The sequence below is a fragment of the Pongo pygmaeus genome, chromosome 7, assembly GCF_028885625.2.
Source record: "Pongo pygmaeus isolate AG05252 chromosome 7, NHGRI_mPonPyg2-v2.0_pri, whole genome shotgun sequence".
NCBI classification, from domain to species: domain Eukaryota; kingdom Metazoa; phylum Chordata; class Mammalia; order Primates; family Hominidae; genus Pongo; species Pongo pygmaeus.
Genome location: NC_072380.2, coordinates 74,969,236 through 74,990,478, shown reverse-complemented (window position 1 = coordinate 74,990,478; position 21,243 = coordinate 74,969,236). Strand labels below are relative to the sequence as shown.

Here is a 21,243-nt window from a genome sequence, read left to right as displayed (position 1 = left end):
CTCTCCTTCGGGACAACTAAGAAGGCGCTGAGTGCATCATAGCTGCAGTGCTCTTGAGACAGCTCGGGAGAGTTAATGCCTCACGAAGTCCTTTCCATTTCCAGGGACTGATGGTACGCCTCAGGGAACAGGGCTCCACCCTTAGTAGTGGGAACAGTGAGACAGCCACTGATAGGAGCGGATCACAGTCGCCTTATAGTCACATGCCACAGGAGAGAGACAGCATGCAGAATTTGACATAGCTCAGTGCACGCTCTATCTGGATAAATATAAGATGTGAAGGCTAATCAAGGTCAAATGAAAACAGTATCAAGACAGAATTATTCTATTCCTCTTTAGGTGCCTCCAGCTGCAGTTTACTAACACATGGCTGGTGATTGCTGGTTTTTAAATCAAGTTTTGAAAGCACATTACTCCACCTTCCCAACTCCTACACACACACTGATTTGTCCTACTAGCTAGTGCTTAATGTAGATGCTGTAAATGCAAAATGGCCTGACATCAACTTACATATAGGCGTACTAATGCAAAACAGCTGTTCTCAGGAAAGTGCAGAGAGAGGTGACCACCTCTGCATCTGTCCTACAGCCTGATCATCAGAGGTGGGTTTCCTGTGTACCTGGATTGTCAGAGACAGAAAGCAGGCAGTGAAAGTACCTGCGGAGCTGACCGCAGGGCTACCCTGAAATAGGGATTGGCCTTGGCTGTCTTCTACTACCTAGTTGCAATAGCAGCCACTCAATCAGCAGTGGCCACATAGCATGTAGCAATTTTTGTGAAGAAAAATTAGCCTCCAGCAAAGGCAATCAGACAAGTTAAGATACCAAAGAAAAGTCAAGTTTTCCTTTGGAAGCCTTAGAAAAAGATTTGCTGAAAGTTTTGGGGGAATCTCGGGTCAGCTTTTCTCATCAAGTCTTTCTTAACTGCAGTCATAGGCATCATCCTCATGGAAATTTCTAACATAATCAGATCTAGCTCTACCTTTGCTGTAGAAGTCAGTTCTGGAATTCCAGCTGCTGTCCTTCTTTGATAAACTGCCTTGCTCTAATTATTTTTATGTGAAGAATTACTGCTACATGGAGCTTAATCTTCCCGGTACCCAGTTGCTAACCATTTGGATGGAAATACACCAGTCATGATTTTGACAAACTTCAATTTAGTTGCTCACTATGTTGTTCTCTGAAATTCCATATCTCTTTGATAGCTGTATATGTTTATGCCATGCTATTTTTCTTCCTGAGGGTTAAATCTGCTTTTGTTAACCCTCCTCTCCTGGTGTTACTGCTGCCCCTACTGTAAGCTGATGTGTAGATATCCTTTTCAAAGCCACTGCTGACCACTGGGCTCTGCGTTCTTATGATAAGAGCAGTCTTTACTCTTTCCTTTCATGGGCGGTGCTGTCAGTGAGTGGGAGCAGTGATGGAGTAGATCCCGGTGGAGAATCCATGGCAGTTATGGTGAGACTTACACCTCCCTCGATGGCAGTTGTGGTAAGATATTGAAACCCAACACGGATTACTCTTGACCTGTGTATCACATGTCCCCAGGCCAGACCCAGATAACCACCACTGAAAGCATCTCGATAGCTTTAGACATAATGGTGGAGCCATGGCTGCTGCAGGTCTCTTAGGGTCCTCACCAAGAGCTGTCAAGACACCTGCTCTCCTTAAGCTTCTGCTTCCTATCCGTTCACTCACTTTATACGAGAACTATGGCAAACATCAGATTAGGGAGTCATGAGCTTCAACTTTGTCTTCTGTAGAACGGCCAAGCAAATCAGCCTCCATGCTGGGGATACCCGTTTTCTTCTGATGCTTTTTTTTCCCCTTAAAGACTTAATATTTTAAGAGCAGTTTTAGGTTCACAGCAAAATTGAGAGGAAGGTACAGAGATTTCCCAAATGCTCCCTGCCCCTGTCCCTGCCCTTACACAGCCTTTTCCATGATCAGCATTCCCTACCAGTGTGTTACATGTGTTACAATTAATGAACCTACATTGATATAGTCACGCGAAGCCTATCGTTTACATTAGGATTCACTCTTGGTGGTGTACATTCCATGAGTTTGGACAAATGTATGCTGAAATATGTCCATCATTCCAATGTCATACAGAGTAGTTCTACTGTTCTAAAAATCCTCTGTCTTTGCCTATTCATGTCTCCCCTCCTGCAACCCTTGATCTGTGTACTGTCTCCATAGTTTTGCCTTTCCCAAAAAGCCATATAATTGGAATTATATAGCATGTAGACTTTTCAGTTTGACTTCCTTCATTTCATAACATGCATTTAATGCTCCTCCATGTCATTTCATGATTCCATAGCTCATTTCTTTTTAGCATTAAATAATCCATGGTATGGATGTCCTAGAGTTCATCCATTCACCTACGGAGGACATCTTTGTTCTTTATCAAGTTTTGGCAATTATGAATAAAGCTGCTATAGGCCAGGTGCGGTGGCTCATGCCTGTAATCCCAACACTTTGGGAGGCTGAGGCAGACAGACCACAAGGTCAGGAGATCGAGACCATCCTGGCTAACATGGTGAAACCCCGTCTCTACTAAAAATACAAAAAAATTAGCCAGGTGTGGTGGCGGGCGCCTATAGTCTCAGCTACTCGGGAGGCTGAGGCAGGAGAATGGCATGAACCCAGGAGGCAGAGCTTGCAGTGAGCCGAGATAGCGCCACTGCACTCCCCCCTGGGCGAAAGAGCGAGATTCCGTCTTAAAAAAAAAAAAAAAGCTGCTATAAATATCTGTGTGTAAGTTTTTGTGTGAACAAAAGTTTTTAACTTCTTTGGGTAAATATCAAGGAGCTCGATTGCTAGATCTTATGGTAAAAGTATGCTTAGTTTTGTAAGAAACTGCCAAAGTATCTTCCAATATAGTTATATTTATTCTGTTTTTGATAAATTGTGTCATCTTTTCAAAGTAGCTCAATTGTTATTTCTCAGGGAAGCCTTTCCTCACTAAGCGAGAGTTAACCATTTCCCCTCCTGCATAAAATTTCCTTGGGGATAGATATTGTTTTGCATCTACCCTTTCTATGTAGATCTCCCCTCCTAGATCATTGGCTGCTAAAGGTCAAATCTCAAGTATTATTTATCTTTATATCTCTAGCACTTAGGATGTGCCTGGTGTGCACAGTGTAGGCAATCAATCAGTGATAGTAAAGTGAATTAAACAGATTGATGTAATCAGTGGGCTTTTTTAGCTTGATATCATTACTTTAAAAAGAAAGAAACAAAACATGAAAGACCAAATCCATATGGGAACCACCTTACCCCTATCCCAACACCACTTCCCGTATACACATTCACATACAATTTGACTGTGGACACTTGAAAGGTGCACTTCGTGGTTATGAGCAGTGACACACTCAAACATGAGAATTAAGGCTTCCTGTACAATTCTGCAGTATCACCTACAAATGAGCCGTTGGCTGGAAATTCTGCATATGGAGTTCAAAGCTACCTGTTTACATACATGTACCTGGGAATATGCTAAGGATTCTTCTGATCCCCTTATTAAAGTGGCTTCCTCACAAAACCTGGCTTTCTACTTCATGGTGATAAAAGAGGCTTAATGAAAGTCAAAGCCAGCATTCATTCCGCTCTCTAACAATTCCGCACAGAAGGTTGGCTTTTTCTCCAAGCTGTTGCTGGGTAGTGATATGGCATCACTGGGTTCAATGGAATTCAATATAATGGGCTTATTAAAAGAAATCAAGTAGACTGACAGAGGCAGACTGGATAAATGCTAAAATATTTGCATACTGGTGAAGAGTACAGATACTGACCTCTTACATTGTTTCATGCACAATGATTTCAATTCAGTCTTAGTTTGATTGTTAGATTTTTGCTTCCTTCATGGTTGAAAGGCATTCCATATTCATCTGACATGATAATATGCATAATACGTCAAAGCAGAAGCTTGTTCTATTGCTTTCTGTAGTAGTTTATGCTTGTAATATATGCTTGTAGTTTCTGCTTGTAGTTTCTGCTATATTCAGCGATCCACTGCTAGGTCAGCAGTGAACACGGATGCTGACAAAACCCTTGGAGCAGACTGTGGAGTTGATGAAAGCCTTTTAGGTGATCTTAAAAGTATGTTTTGGGTGTTTTTGATTCACAGAGATGGAAGTGACTTTAGAGAACATAAGTGGAAGTTGCTTGCCTCTGGGCCATGCCACAGAACACCATTTTGAGGTACATAGGTACATGGGCATCCAGTTTTTGCAAGTCATTCAAGAAGAAAATTCCATTATCAACATTTATCAAATGGAGTTTTTAATAACTTTCCTTAATAGAAAGATGTCTCTTAAATTGCAGCATTCTTCATATTGCAATTTCTCTGCTGAGTTTTTTTCACAGTGGAGATGAAAGAAACCATTCATCATCCTCTTATCACATAACAAATATATGAAGACTCTCTAAGTCACCACTAGGCATTGTCTTAGTTCTTTTCTCACTCCCAATGCACTAATCATCTTGATTATTGTCACAATCCCTGACAAGTTCCCCATATCTATAAATATCAACTTTTGGAACATATCCTTTATGAGCACTTAGTGATATGAGTAATGAGGTGATGACTGCTTGGTTCTGGAGTGTTATATAGGGTGAATGTTTTTTCCAAATTGGATTTGCTTTAAGAAACCAAAATTTATTTAAACTTCTATCATGTGACAGGCACAGTGCTGATTTGTATTGCCTGTGAGCTATGTTTACTTTAGATCATTCTGCCAGAATAAAGTTAATTCAACCTGGGGAGGTAGAGGAATCAGTGTAGCCTTCTCAGATCTTCAATCCTCACATATGCTGGGTGTGGGGGCTGCATATTTGGGTAAGAACCACTGTGGCAAAGAGGCAGCAGGTGAAACTTTTCATATGTGTTTATTATACAAGCGACTATTTTACATAATTTCTTCTATCGCCATCGAATTACAGAACACCCAGCTGAAAGAACAAAAGATCATCTGAGCAAGTCCGTCATATCAGGTTGGGTGATGGTTTGCTACCCAGGAAAGATCTCAGATCCACAACTTACTAATAGTGGGACTTTGAGAAAGTTGCCTAACCTCTATGAACCTCAGTTTTCTTATTTATAAAGTGGGAATATTAATTAGCACATTGCAGTGTTTTCATGAAGATTTAGTGAGATAATATATGCAAAGTGGTTAGTGTATGATAGCTATTATTAATTTATACAGTTTTATATGTGCTACTTGGAATTTTCTAGGAATGGAGTCACTCTATCTATTTCCATGTTTCCTAGTATTTTATTAATTAGGTGACTTAAGATTTCTTTCTTTTACTCAACTGAAATCTAACCAGTTTTAGGTGGTTTTGTTGTTGCTGACTTCCTTTCATGTCCTCTAAGAATACAGAAAACTTGTTCCTGAACTTGTTAGTCAAATGTTTGAGTACTTGGAAGAGTAATAGGCAACTTTACATATACCATACACACGTTATCCAATTTAATCTATTCCCCACCCCTGTGAAACCATAGTATGGTGATAGAACAAGTCTCAGAGACACTGAGGACTGCACCTGGACGTCACATGGAGGACCTGGATTCACTGCAGGTCTTTCTCCCCTTTTTACTTTGCTGTGCTGCCCCAGGACACATATTCATTCTTTACTTCTGCAGATTAAATAATCTCATTAAAAAAAATTTAGTTACCAACTATTGATAAGGGGAATAAGACAAAACTATTGTTTTTGAAATGTAAATCATGTCACCAGCTTCAAATTCTTTTTGGAATGAATAATAATAATGATGATGTTGGGTTACATGTGAAAGGTGTGTTTTAAATATGAGTGGAAAATTAAACCAATGATTAGTAGTAGTAGGTTCAAATTATTTCACTTTTGGTTAGTCTTGGCTGAGTTAGAAGGATTAATATTTTCCATATCATCACACCTTTACTTACTGGTTTAACAGGCTTTAACTCAACATGATCCTGGTAGTAGGAGTGTGTATCAAGTCCACCTATGAAATCAACTGAAAATATAACATAGGCCAATATGAATAAGTGTGTAAAAAATACACATAATACTAAATGTTTAAAATAGAATGCATAAGAGCAAAGTTAACAAAAATATCCGTTCACCATAAAAAGAAAAAATGTTTACTAAAAAGGACTACTAAAAATATTGTCAATGAGCCAAAAAGAGGAAATTTAAAAAATACAGAAATAACCTGGATTCATAGGGTCTGAAAAATAAGTTGTTATTGGTTTCAGTAAAAAATGAAATAATATTAAATAGCATGAGATTTTAAATAATGTGTTTGTCTTTAGGCATACAGACATACCCTTTCTCCCTATATATCAAAAGATATATTGTCTCCTCTTGCTGCCAGAATCCTTTTTTTTCCTTAAGAATATGTATTGCATCGTTAGAAAGGCATTTGAGAAGCCACACAATCTATCTCCATGGCTTCTGTCCCCAAGCCACTTACCAAAAATCGGCATCTGCCTTTTGCAAAGGTTTTGTTTCCTCCCTAATGGTAGAGTAACTGGCTGTCTGTATAGACTTCTCATCTTTGAAATATTCTTTCCAATTTCTTTTGGTTTTGATCAAAGCCTCAATCTTTTCTTCTCCCAATTCTAATGTACACGTATGAAGTTTGTTTCTCCTGTTTCATAGTCCATTAAAGATACTAATTACTTTAAACCAAGCTTTGGTTGTATTATAGCACTGTAACATTAACAGGCATACCGGCATGTAGGAAAACTGAACTCTCAGGAGTGTGTGTGTGTGTGTTTGTGTGTAAATGCCAAGCAAGTTTGCTAAATGGAGGATATGTGTAGTATATTTTAGCCCAAATATTTTCCCAGATACTGTAATTTTGCCTCCATACAGAGTAGCATTTTTTGGCAAAAATTTTATAAGACAAAACCCATAAATAGTATCTATTTATGATTCTTTTCACCAAATGTAGACACTACAAAATTGTAAGCCTTCTCAAATCAACTTCTGTTCCTTCTGGTGCAGAAAATACATTTTTCCAATTAAAAACTGGGGCTCCATTCTAAAATGTCTTTTCTCAAGTCAAGATATCTCAAAAGGAAATTATAAAATTAAAAAATCAATTCTTGTGTAACATTTTGAGTTCTCATTTGTCTTCCTTTGCTTTTGTGAGGATACAGTTCAATGTTTTCTGTAACCTTTCAATTATTGCAATTTATGAAGAGTTTTGAAAGTTTTTTTGGAGGTGCTTTGGTTTGTTGAATAATCAATTTAAGTTTTTCAATTGATCTTGAATGTAACGCAACTAAAATGTAGAAGATTCATTTATAAAAATACTCACAGACATTGTAAGAAACTTAGGCTGATTTACAAAGCAGTTCTTCAAAGGTTGAAATAGTCAGAACTCAGATTGATGAAGGGAAGGGAAGAGAGAAAATGTATATTCTTTCATGCTGAAGTTCTTTTTGTTTTCAACATCAGCCTCATCACAAAAATATTCTATTTTATTTACTCTAAATGTGTGTGTGTATACATATATATAAATTTTGAAAACACTTTGAATTTCTGTTTTCATTGGTAAAATAGTGCATCTTTATTAGGATGCAGTTGTAAGTTTCCTGTGCACTTGAATTCCAAATACAGTTCTGCTTCATGTATTTTTTAACTTAGTAAGAATATTTTTTGTTATTTTTTTAACCCATATGTTGTACTTCACAAAAATTATATTGTATTACTTCCACAAAATAAAGATATTTATCTTTAATATTTACTACTTAATTAGATTATGACAGGATTTAAAATAATATCAGAGTTTTACCTTGGACAGAATGAACACCTAAAAGGCTTATGCTCACTGGGCCCGGTGATTCATGCCTATATTGCTAGCACTTTGGGAGGCCAAGTTGGGAAGATTATTTGAAGTCAAGGGTTTGAGACCAGCCTGGACAACATGGTGAAACCCCATCCCTATTAAAAATTAAAAAATTAGCTGGGCACCGTGGCACACGCCTCTAATCCCAGCTACTCGGAGGCTGAGGCAGGAGAATTGCTAGAATCTGGGAGATGGAGGTTGCAGTGAGCTGAGATCATGCCACTGCACTCCAGTCTGGGTGACAGAGGGAGACTGTTTCCAAAAATAATAAAAATAAAATAAAAAAAATAAAATAAAGGCTTATGCTAAGCCAGGTGCAGTGGCTTACGCCTGTAATCCCAGCACTTTGGGAGGCCAAGGTGGGTGAATTGCTTGAGCTCAGGAGTTTGAGACCAGCTGGGCAACAATGGTGAAACCCCGACCCCCTTAAAAAAAATTTCAAAAATTAGCTGGATGTGGTGGCATGTGCCTGTAGTCCCAGCTACTTGGGAAGCTGAAGTGGAAGGATGGTTTGAGCCCACAGGGCAGAGGCAGAGGTTGCAGTGAGCCCAGATTGTGCCACTGCACTCCAGCTTGGGAAACAAACTCAGATCCTGTCCACAAAGCAAAGCAAACAAATAAACAAATTAAAAAGGCTTATGCTAATTCTATGAACTGGATTAAAAAATTAAAATTATTTAAATAATTTAATTGGTGTTCTGTTGAAAGCATTTGATGAACTAATACAATTCCAGTATTATAAACTGGTATATAAGACTGATATCCTTATTTTAACTCTGAGAAATTCTTCTTCTCCTAATGTGTCAGTGCATTAACCTACACTTCCAAGTGCTCTCCACTGACCCTACCAGCTGGATATGGTGGGAAGAGGTGCTGATAGGAGCTGTAGATTGCAGTGCCTCTCCCACACCCACCTGAGACTGGAAGGAGTTAGCCATCTCCACTACTCCTATCCAAGTACATATCTTTATCAGTGACCAGGTTGCATACTGCCCTTGAAAGGAAGGTGCTAGTTATATTGTGTCTTTTAAGTTTTGGAGAAAAGAGAGTGGTATAGTTGGTTTTCTTACAGATTTAACCATACAGTTAAAAGAGAATTCTAAAAAAAAAAAAAAAAAAAAGGATTCTGTTTATTGCTCATGCATCTCACATACCTTGATAAGACTATGGTAGAAATGGAAAGAGTTGTCTACATGCCCATTCTAGATTTTCCTAATACAACTATTAATAGTAACATTTCAGGTGAAAACTAAAAAATTTAGGACAAAGTGTAAACCAGATAAAGTGCCAGGGCAACTTGTGTAAGCAAGGACTGTTTTAACCAAATTAGGACATCTGGTTCCTGCAGTTGATGGCACTATAAATCAGCCACATCTTCTATGTGTTTTTTCTTTTTTTTTTTTAATTTTTATTAGTTTTTTTCTTTCCTTTTAAACTGTTACTTGTTTTTTGGCTATACCTTCTCTGCATATCGGAAACCTAGCATGATGTAAATGTTGTAAACTCTAGAAATAATATATCACATATAGGTAAAACTTAAATTATCAGGATTCTAGAACTAGACAAGACTACAAAAAATTTAACTATTAAGGAGGAATCTTTGAAAAGTAAGTAATAAAGAAACTGAAATATCAAGAATTCTTCATGGATGGGATAGAGCAATGAGGCTTTTTGGCCACAGAAGCCACCAAGTCCTCAAGATGAGGATGTTTTCATATTAAAAAACAGTTTGTCATGCATGCATCAATACCTTCCATTTGCTAGAGTGGGATGAAAGTTCAAGCAAAGGGGCAAATTAAAGTGTACACAGAGGGCGAGTTTACAGATTCTTAAAGCTTTTTTAAGATGACATCAAGTGCTTTAAAAAAATGAAGAAAATTAAGAAATAGAACACTTAACAAAAGACTTAAAAACAACTCATTAGGAAAGACCTTCAGTTTTTAATTATGTTTGGGGAAAGGCAGTCGTATTACACTGATAAGAAAGTAAACCAACTGCATTTTTAAATTCACTTTTTTGAGAAAGATAGGAGAAGAGAAGATGCTGAATTAAGTACTTTCTTCAGTGGAAATCATGGTGTGAATTTCAATGAAACAGGAAAAGAAATAGAAAAGGTATGGACAGGTTTTCAAAAGTATTAGAAAAGGAAGGCTGGAATAAAAACATCCAAGGAAATCTGTAGTTATAACAGCAAGAACACTATTCAGCAGAAGAGATGGAGCAACAGAGGGAAGCATCAGGGCACAGCTTGCTGGCAGCCTGCAGGACAGTGAAATTGAGTTCCATGTACTTTGATTATTAGATCCTGGAAGTGAAAAATATATTTTAGAAAAAAAAAAGCAACACAATTAAGAGTTGGCATCAACTGTCCAGAAAAGCCAGCCACACAGTGGGCTGCTCTCTACACCCATTCTCAGAACCTGAGGTGTTACCATCAAAGATCCCCTGGGGAGAGCCTGCAGCCAGGAAACCCCTTTGCAGTCCTTTCTAATCTTCTTCCTGTGCCAACTTCCAGGAGCACAGCCAAGAAACTTCTTGGAAGAAATAATATTACTTGTAATAGAATATCTTTGTGGTTGCTCGCTCTAGCCACCACCAATTCCTGACAAGGATTCTCACAGAACTGAAGGAATTACAGAGCTACTTTAGATTTATAGCAGCATCCGACTGTGCAAATAGAGACTTGTATTCTACTTGTAAAAAATACACAACCAATAGCAACTTTTCTATTTGTCTATGGGACACACAAACGAAGTTTCCATTAGATAATTCAGTGCTACTGATCCAGTTCCCCACTCAGCCATGGCAAACCTGATTGACTTTATGTAGAATCAAAGGGGAACTCAAGGCAATTGATTCTCCTTCATCTCGTGCTGCTGTTCAGGAGACAACATGTGCAAGGCGGCTGGCTTTCAACCCGGCAGCTTCCTATGAGAAATAATTCACTACATGTCACATGAAGTTGAAGATGTAGCCCTCTGGGGGCTATGGGAAGAGTCACCCTCAGCTCTGAGAAATTTCCTGTGCTCCTCACAGGCAGTCTAAGTGCTAATGTTTCCCTTCTCTTACGGAAATGCTTGCTGTTTATGGTAAATGCAGAATCGATACTTGGATCCTCCTCTGTGGGCTGGAGCCTATTTTCCTGTACATTTATGCACATGTCTTTGGATTTTTCAAGATTCTGCTGAGCTAAAAGCTCAGAACATTGGCACGAAGACATGAATTAACACTGTTAGATGAAGAAAGAGAGGTTGGAATTGGGCCAGTCGAAGCAAGATCTTCTTTTATCATCTAGACATTACGTTAGTAATGCCTCTGGTTTTATAAAGTATGGCAACTTAACACAATTTAAAGTTTAACTTATTTTTCATGTCTGATCTTAAACATATTTTCAAATTTGATAAGTACTTTGCTTTCATCTTTGAAAAGATACTTTAAAGTTGTAAAACACTTAATACACAGAAAAATGTAGAATATAAAATAACAGATGCCTGTGTTTCCACTTTAAGATAAATATTTTTTGCTATATTTTCTTCAAATTTCTTTTTATTTTAAGAAATACTGACCAGGTGCGGTGGCTCACACCTGTAATTCCAGCACTTTGGGAGGCCGAGGCAGGCAGTTCATGATGTCAAGAGATGGAGACCATCCTGGCCAACATGGTGAAACCCCATCTATACTAAAAATACAAAAATTATCTGTGCGTGGTGGCTCGTGCCTATAATTTCAGCTATTCAGGAGGCTGAGGCAGGAAAATTGCTTGAACCCAGGAGGAGGATGTTGCAATGAGCTGAGATCACCCCACTGCACTCCAGCCTGGGCGACAGAGTGAGACTCTGTCTCAAAAAAAAAAAAAAGGAAATACCAAGTCACAGATATAGGTAAAACTCTCTCCTTCATCCTCTTGACTTGATTTTATGTATCAGGCAGATCTTGTTTTGAATTCTAGCTCTACACTTATTAGTTTTGTAACTGTAGGCAAATTATTTAACCTCTAAGTGGCAGTTGCTCATATGGGCAAGCTGCTTGCTCTAATTATCTATTGCTATATAGCACACAACCACATAAAAGTGTCTTAAAACAATACTCACCATTTGTTTTGCTCATGTATTGGCACATCTGAGCAGAGCCTAGCAGGAAAGGTTTATTTTTGCTCCACGCAATGTTAGCTGGGGCACGGGAGGCTGCAGGAGCAGCTTCTGAGGTGGTGCATTCACATGGCAGGCAAGTCAGGACAGGCTGTTGGCTGTTTGCTTAGCTGGGGCTGAGCGCTGGAGACCTTGTTGCTCTCCACAAGGGCCTCTACATGTGGCCTGGGCTTCCTTGCAAAATGGTAGTTGAGTTCAAGGGCTAGCAACCAAATATAGCCAGGCAGAAGCTGTGTTGCCTTCTATGATCTGGCCTGAAAAGTCACTCAGAGCCACTTCCACCAAACTCGATTAGTCAGGACAGCTGCCCAGCCAGCCTGGGCTTAAGAAGCAGGAACAGCAACTCCCCACTTCTTGATGGGAAAGTTAGACAGGAAATACTGTTGTGACCATTATTAGAAATTAAATTCTTCTACAATGGCTAACACTAATAGTAACTTCCAATGGGCTTACTATGAAGATTGACAAGAAAAATGTATATTATATGCAGGATAGTGCCTGGCCAGCCCTTGGAAGGAGCTCAAATATATCAATTTAATTCTTTTTCTTCACTAGAACTTTAATTCATGTTTGTTTCCCCAAAGCAGATGTCACGGGACTGCGGAAGCCCTAGGCACTCAGCAAGTGTTTGCTGCTTCAGTGAAGGAGGGGAAGGGGTTAATAATTGTAAGGTTTTGAGAATATTTAGTCACGACTCTTATTATCTTTAGGATCACAGACCTCTTTTATAATCTTATAAAACTTGAGGAATCCCTTTGTAAGAAAGTGCACACTTCTATATCCATTAAATGATTTTATTTCATGGGGTTCACAGCCCGTTGCATTTATAGACTCCAGGTTAAGAGCCTCAGATTGAGACTTTTGCCTTTGATTTTGATACACTTAAAGTGAAAACTGCCATTTCCAGTGAGCTCAAGCTGTCATTTATGTCCCAGGTTTAACTATATTCACCAAATAATTAACCAGAACGTAGGCGTTTTGTTTTGTTCCAGCTATGTTGCACACTGCCTCGTCACTGAGTTTAGGAGCACAGAGCCTCTATAACATTGTGTTTAGGTCAGAGAAAAGGAAAGACTTAGGAAGCTGAGGGGCAATTAACACGTTTATTCTGAGCTTGCTTTCTCGTCCATCATTGTTCCTGCTATGTAGGTATTAGGCTTTTCTAATTAGCATTTATTTTACAAGTTGCCAAGTTCAGCAATAACGTCTTAAAGAAACATTTGAAGAACTCAAATATGGGGGCTATTACACTGTGATTTGCTTGTTCCTTGATATAAATTCATAAGGAAAAAGCTGGGGAAGAGGCTTGATATTAACTTAGTTCACACAGAGAGGCCCTTCAAAGACTGCAGAGAGGAGTTCGCAGCACCCCACCATAATGAAGGCTTTTAGGAGAGAATAGTTATTTCAGAGGTAGCTGGCAACTAAACCCTGCTGCTGTTACGAGAGAACAAGCTACTCTGCAGTGTCACTGATCTGTTGCTGTCTCCTGTCTGAAGAATCTGAGCATTCAGTAGGCACGGCACAGGCCACAGTTGGGGCTGCTTATGGCATATCTAGTGGCCACCAAGGCACCATGATGGGTCTGCTGGGCACAGTGGACTTGACAGTGCCTTAAACCATTGCTTACGTCCTGGGGGTGGTTGGGGCTGTGCTACCCCCTGCCTGAAATAACTTTTTGATCCTGAAGAGCTGTCCAAGCAGGTAGATGATGCCCAAGTGCCAGCTTTATGACTATTTATGGTTGTTCTCTTTATGCTTCAGGAAGTTTGAAATCTCCTCCACCTTTCAGAAGGCATGCGAAATTGAAGAGAAGCACATGGGACCAATGAAATGCTCAATGTTAAGCCAGTTCCAGCTGGAAGAATAGAGTATGCAGTCTGAGAGGCTGCATTGTCCAGATCAGAGTTTCCCAACATTTTCTACCTCTTTCTACTCAGCAATACTATGCAAAATGGATGCTTCCCACTCTATCTTGTCCCCCTCAGTCTCAGGTACTTATGTGAAGAACTGATATAGTTCAATTGTCCTTGAGGGCAACTTGTTCTGACAAATGCTGAGGGCAATCCCCAAGAGTCTGGAGGGTCTGGAAGTCTCCCCAGCTCTGTCTCAGATCCTCATTCTTCCTCATTGTAGGAAGTGAGAAGGGAGACAATAAGAGACTAGTGGTCTTAAAACTGGAGAAGTTGTGCCCCAAGTGAATGTAAGACCTCCTAAATGGTGTGTAGGCATGTAGAGTGTTCAATTTCAAGAGACTCAATTCCAAAATTTATGTGCCTTTGAAAAAGTATGGCCATTCTGGACCTTGCTTCTCTCATTCCCTTCTATAATCATCTTCTTTCCAGTTTGCAAGGACAGGCATTTATCTCAGCCATCTAGAATCTTAACTTGGTGCATCATCCTGGCAGAACAAGACTTCAGGCCACCAAACAAAGTGATGGTTTTAATTTTGTATGCTGATGTTAATAAAGTAATAGCTACTAATAAAAAGGTAGCTGGCTTTCCATCTTTTGCTTCCAAAACAATTAAAGAAAAACCTCATCAGCTAGTAGTAGTTTAAAAATAACTTTAGATGATAGGTCATTACGTATTTTTGGGCACATATCTCAGCCTCTTTATCCACAGGGTCAACCAACCTTCTGCACATGTTCTATCTCCTTCCCTGCTTTACTTTTTTCTCCTTTATGCTTATCACTATTTACTATGCTATACTGTATATTTTACTTAAAAAATTCATTTGTTATCAGACTCCCTCATTACAAGTTAAACTTTATAAGGGAAAAATTTTTGTCTGTTCTTATATATTTTGCTCCCTGCTATAGCCCCCAAACCTATAACAGTGCTAGCACAAAGAAGATCTTAAAAAATACTTGGGGAAGGAAGGAATTTTAAAAAATTGAGTGACATGGTTATAGCAAATTTCTTCCCATTCTTGTATTTTTTCTGTGAACAAGGTTTCTATAAATAAATACTAGCACCAAATATTGGAAATATTTGAGGTAGCCTATCATTCTAGCAATAACTAATATTCACCCATGAAGACATGAACTGATTGAAACAAAACTGCTGCATTGATTTCATTAAGAGGTGCTTTTCCAACAAATATTTCATTTTATGTTTAGGACTTACTCATCAAGATTTGTAATAAATTTATGTTTACTCAATCATGTTGATGGCCAATAATTGAAATTATATTCCCATCCAAAGCAGAAATTAAACACTTAAAAATGTCCAGTTTACAGGGAAAATTCATTTTTTGGGGAGAATAAATCTGAAAAGATTTGCAAGCCACTACACTGAATTCAGTAAAATGTAATTGAGAGAAATTAAATAAGTCTACATGAATGGAAGAATATAAAACATTAATGGATTGTGAAACTCAATATTATAAAATACCAATTGATCTGTGGAGCAATTAATCTATGAATTCAAAGAAAGCCCAATAAAAATTTCAGCAGTTTAATAAAAATGCTGATTTCTAAACTGTATGTGAAAAGGCAAAGACTCAAGATTAGTTAAGACAATCTTGAAGAACCAAGTTGAAGAACTTATACTACCAGATATCAAGACTTTTTTTCAAGTAAATTACAGTAATTAACAGAGTATGCCATTACATAAGAAAGGACAATAGATAAATGAAACATAATAGAGTTAAAAAATAGATCTACTTGATTTATGAAAAAGGTGCCATCATAGGACAACAGGGAAATAATAGTTTTATATATATGTTTCAATGGGTTTTTGGAGAACAGGGGGCGTTTGGTTACACGGGTAAGTTCTTTAGTGATGATTTCTGAGATTTTGGTGCACCCATCACCCAAGCAGTATACACTGTGCCCAATGTGTAGTCGTTTATCCCTCACCCACTCCCACCCTTCCCCCCATTCCCCAAAGTCCATTATGTCATTCTTATGCCTTTGAGTCCTCATAGCTTAGCTCCCATTTATAAGTGAAAACATACAATGTTTGGTTCTCCATTCCTAGTTACTTCACTTAGAATAATAATCTCCAATTCTATCCAGTTATTTTGTTCCCTCTAATGGCTGAGTAATAGTCCATAAATAAATAAATATAATAAAATTTATTATACCTTATATAATATACCATATAAATATAAATATAAAAATATATACATTTTTAAAAATTTTCTTATATATATATACACACACATATATAAATATATGCCACATTTTCTTTATGCACTTGTTGACTGATGGGCATTTGGGCTGTCTCCGTATTTTTGCAATTGTGAGTTGTGCTGCTATAAACATGCACATGCAAGTGTCTTTTTCGTATAATGACTTTTCCTCTGGGTAGATACCCAGTAGTGGGATTGCTGGATCAAATGGCAGCTCTATTTTTACTTCTTTAAGGAATCTTCACATTTTTTTTCATAGTGGTTGTACTAGTTTACATTTCCACCAGCAGTATAAAAGTGTTCCCTTTTCACCACATCCATGCCAACATCTATTCTTTTTTGATTTTTAAATTATGACCATTCTTGCAAGAGTAAAGTGGTATCACATTGTAGTTTTGATTTGCATTTCCCTGATAATCAGTGAGGTTGAGCATTTTTTCATATGTTTGTTGAAAATTTGCATATCTTCTTTTTAGAATTGCCTATTCATGTCTTAGGTCACTTTCTGATGGGATTGTTTGTTTGTTTTTTTCCTGATGATTATTTTGAGTTCCTTGTAGCTTTTGTATATTAGTCGTTTGTCAGATGCATAATTCGCAAAGATTTTCTCCAACTCTGTGGGTTGTCTGCTTACTCTGCTAATTATTTCTTGCGCTGTGCAGAAACTTTTTAGTTTAATTAAGTCCCATCTATTTATCATAGTTTTTGTTGCATTTGCTTTTGGGTTCTTGGTAATGAAGTCTTTGCCTAAGCCAATGTCTAGAAGGGTTTTTCCAATATTATCTTCTAGAATTTCTATGGTTTCAGGTCTTAGATTTAATTCTTTGATTCATTTTGAGTTTCTTTTTATATGTATAAGGCGAAAGATGAGGATCCAGTTTCATTCTTCTACATGTGAGTTGCCAATTATCCCAGCACCATTTGTTGAATAGGGTGTCTTTTCTCCACTTAATGTTTTTGTTTGCTTTGTCGAAGATCAGTTGGCTGTAAGTAAGGCTTTGTTTCTGTGTTCTCTATTTTGTTCCATTGGTCTATGTGCCTATTTTTATATCAGTACCACGCTGCTTTAGTGACTATAGCCTTGTAGCATAGTTTGAAGTCAGGTAATGTGATGCCTCCAGATTTGTTCTTTTTCTTAGTCTGGCTTGGCTATGTGGGCTCTTTTTTGGTTCCATATGAATTTTAGGATTTTTTTTTTTTTTTTTTTTTTTAGTTCTGTGAAGAATGATGATGGTATTGTGATGGGAATTGCATTGAATTTGTAGATTGCTTTTGGAAGTATGGTCATTTCACAATATTGATTCTATGCATCCATGAGCATGGGGTGTTTCCATCTGTGCCATCTATAATTTCTTTCAGCAGTGTTTTGCAGTTTTCCTTGTAGAGGTCTTTCACCTCCTTGGTTAGGTATATTGTTAAGTATTGTATATATATATATACATATACACACATATATATATATATATATGGCAGCTATTGTAAAAGGATGTAGTTCTTATTTGATTCACAGCTTCATTGCTGTTGGTGTATAGCACTGCTACTGATTTGTGTATATTAATTTTGTATCCTGAAACTTTACTGAATTTATTTATCAGTTCTAGGATCTTTTTGGGTTAGTCTGTAGGCTTTTCTAGGTATATGATCATATCAGTGGTGAACAGTGACAGTTTGACTTTCTCTTTACTAACTTGGATGCCCTCTATTTCTTTCTCTTGTCTGATTGCTCTTGCTAAGACTTCCAATATTGTGTTGAATAGAAGTGGTGAAAGTGGGCATCCTTGTCTTCTTCCAGTTCTCATGCGGAATGCTTTCAACATTTCCCCATTCAGTATAGTGTTGGCTGTGGGTTTGTCATAGATGGCTTTTATGACCTTAAGGTATGTCTCTTCTATGCCAATTTTGCTGACAGTTTTAATCATAAAAGGACGCTGGATTTTGCCAAATGCTTTTTCTGCGTCTATTGATATAATCATGTGATTTGCATTTTTAATTAATTTTGTTTATGAGGCATATCACATTTATTGACTTGCATATGTTAAACCATCCCTGTATCCCTGGTATGAAACCCACTTGATTATGGTGGACTATCTTTTTAATATGCTGTTGGATTTGGTTAGCTACTATTTTGTTGAGGATTTTTGCATCTGTGTTCATCAAGGGTATTGGTCTGTAGTTTTTGTTGTTGTTATTGTTGTTGTATCCTTTCCTAGTTTTGGTATTAGGGTGATAGTGGCTTCATAGAATGATTTAGGAAGAATTTCCTCTTTCTCTATCCTGTGGAATAGTGTCAATAGTATTGGTACCAATTCTTTGAATGTTTGATAGAATTCAGCTATGAATCCATCTGGTCCTGGACTTTTTTATTGGTAATTTTTAAAAAAAATTACCATTTCAATCTTGCTGCTTGTTATTGGTCTGCTCAGGGTTTCTATTTCTTCCTGGTTTAATCTAGGAGGGTTGCATATTTCCAGGAATTTATCCATCTTCTCTAGGTTTTCTAGTTTGTACACATAAAGGTGTTCATAGTAAACTTGAATAATCTTTGTCTGTGTTATTCTTTGTAATATCTCTCATTTTGTTTCTAATTGAGCTTATTTGGATTCTCTCTCTTTTCTTGGTTAATATTGCTCATGGTCCATCAATCTTATTTATCTTTTCAAAGAATCAGTTTTTTGTTTCACTTATCTTTTGTATTTTTTTTCAGTATATTTGGTTCTGCTCTGATCATTGTTATTTCTTCTGCAGGGTTTGGGTTTGGTTTGTTTTTCTTTCTCTAGCTCCTTCAGGTGTGACCTGAGATTGTCTATTTGTGCTTTTCAGACTTTTTGATGTAGGCATTTAATGGTTTAACTTTTCCTTTAGAATTGCTTTTGCTGTATCCCAGAGGCTTTGATAGGTTGTGTTACTATTATTGTTCAGGTCAAACAATTTTTAAGTTTCCATCTTGATTTCATTGTTGACCCAGCAATCATTCAGGAGCAGATTATTTAATTTCTATATATTTGCAGGGTTTTGAGAGTTCCTTTTGCAATTGATATCCAATTTTATTCCACTGTGGTCTGAGAGAGTACTTGATGTAATTTCAATTTTCATAAATTTGTTGAGACTTGTTTTGTGGGCTATCTTATGGTCTACCTCGGAGAATGTTCCATGTGCTTATGAATAGAATGTATATTCTGCAGTTGTTTCTTAGAATGTTTTGTAAGTATCTGTTAAGGTCATTTGTTCCCAGGATATAGTTTAAGTTCATTGTTTCTTTGTTGACTTTCTGTCTATATGACCTGCCTAGTGCTGTCAGTGGAGTATTGAAGTCCCCTGCCATTATTGTGTTGCTGTCTATCCCATTTCTTAGGTCTAGTAGTTATTATTTTATAAATTTGGGATCTCAAGTGTTAGATGAATATATATTTAGGATTGTAATATTTTCCTGTTGGACTAGTCCTTCTCTCATAATATAACGTCCCTCTTTGTCTTTTTTTTAACTGTTGTTGCTTTGAAGTTTGTTTTGTCTGATATAAAAATAGCTACTCCAGCTCTCCTTTGGTGTCCATTTACATGGAATATCTTTTCCCACCTCTTTACCTTAAGTTTATGTGAGTCCTTATGTGTTAGGTGAATTTCTTAAAGACAGAAGAGACTTGGTTGATGAATTCTTATCCATTCTGCCATTCTGTATCTTTTAAGTGCAGCATTCAAGCCATTTACATTCAACATTAGTATTGAGATGTAAGGTACTATTCTATTCATCATGCTAGTTGTTGCCTGAATACCTTGCTTTTTTTTTTCATTGTGTTATTGTTTTATAGGTCCTGTTAGATTTATGTTTTCAGAAAGTTCTATTTTGATTTATTTTGAGGTTTTGTTTCAAGATTTAGAGCTCCTTTGAACAGTTCTTGTAGTGCTGGCTGGATAGTGGCAAATTCTCTCAGGATTTTTTTGTCTGAAAAGACTATATCTTTTTTTCATTTATGAAGCTTGGTTTTGTTGGATACAAAATTCTTGGCTGATAATTGTTTTGTTTAAGGAGGCTAAAGATAGGACACCACTTCCTTCTAGCTTGTAGGATTTTTGCTGAGAAATCTGCTCTTAATCTGATAGGTTTTGCTTTATAGGTTACCTGATGCTTTTGCCTCACAGCTCTGAAGATTCTTTCCTTTGTGTTGACTTTAGACAACCTGATGACTATGTGCGTAGGCAATTATCTTTCTGCAGTGAATTTCCTGGGCATTCTTTGCGTTTTTTGTATTTGGTTGTCTAGATCTGTAGTAAGGCCAGAAAAGTTTTCCACACTTATTCCCTCAAATAATGTTTTCCAAACTTTTAGAATTCTCTTCTTCCCCAGGAACACCAATTATTTTTACGTTTGGCTGTTTAACATAATCCAAACTTCTTAGAGGATTTGTTCGTTTTTTTCTGATTTTTTTCTTTGTTTTTGTTAGATTGGATTAGTGCAAAAGCCTTGTCTTTGAGCTCTGAAGTTCTTTCTTCTACATGTTTGATTTTATTGCCGAGATTTTCCAGTGTATTTTGCATTTCTCTAAGTGTGTCCTTCATTTCCAGAAGTTGTGATTGTTTTAAAATTTATGCTTTCTATTTCTCTGGAGATTTTTCCATCTATATCCAGTAACACTGAAAAAATTTCTTTAAGTTGGAGTTCACCTCTCTCTGATGCCTCCTTGAATAGCCTAATAATCGACCTTCTGAATTATTTTTCTGGCAATATAGATATTTCTTGTTGGTTTCGGTCCATTGCTGGTGAGCTAGTGTGATCTTTTGGGGGTGTTAAAGAACCTTTTTTTGTCATATTACCAGAATTGTTTTTCTGGTTCCTTCTCATTTGGGTAGACTATTTCAGAGGGAACATCTGGGGCTCAAGGTCTGCTGTTCAGATTCTTTTGTTTCATGGGGTGCTGCCTTGATGTGGTGCTCTCCCCCATTCCCCTAGGGATGGGGCTTCCTAAGAGCCTGACTACAGTGATTGTTATTTCTCTTTGGGTCTAGCCATCCAGCAGAGCTACCGGGCTCTGGGTTGGTACTGGGGTGTGTCTGCAAAGAGTCCTATGATGTGAACTGTCTTCAGGTGACTTAGCCATGGTTACTAGCAACTGCTCCAGT

General features: G+C 37.5%; 1 protein-coding gene across 4 annotated transcripts in view; it reads right to left on the bottom strand.

The window, feature by feature from the left end:
• NKAIN3 (sodium/potassium transporting ATPase interacting 3) overlaps positions 1 to 21,243 on the bottom strand; it is an 802,780-nt gene that overhangs the window by 40,097 nt on the left and 741,440 nt on the right. The window contains exon 6 of one of the 4 annotated variants that reach the window (XM_054499190.2): positions 5,930 to 6,000. The exons of 2 other annotated variants lie outside the window; for them this stretch is intronic. In XM_054499190.2, coding sequence (XP_054355165.1) covers positions 5,930 to 6,000 — 71 coding nt within the window. Of the gene's footprint in view, positions 1 to 5,929; positions 6,001 to 13,079; positions 14,406 to 21,243 lie in introns of those variants that run through there. One more of the 4 variants, XM_054499191.2, reaches the window with a different exon arrangement.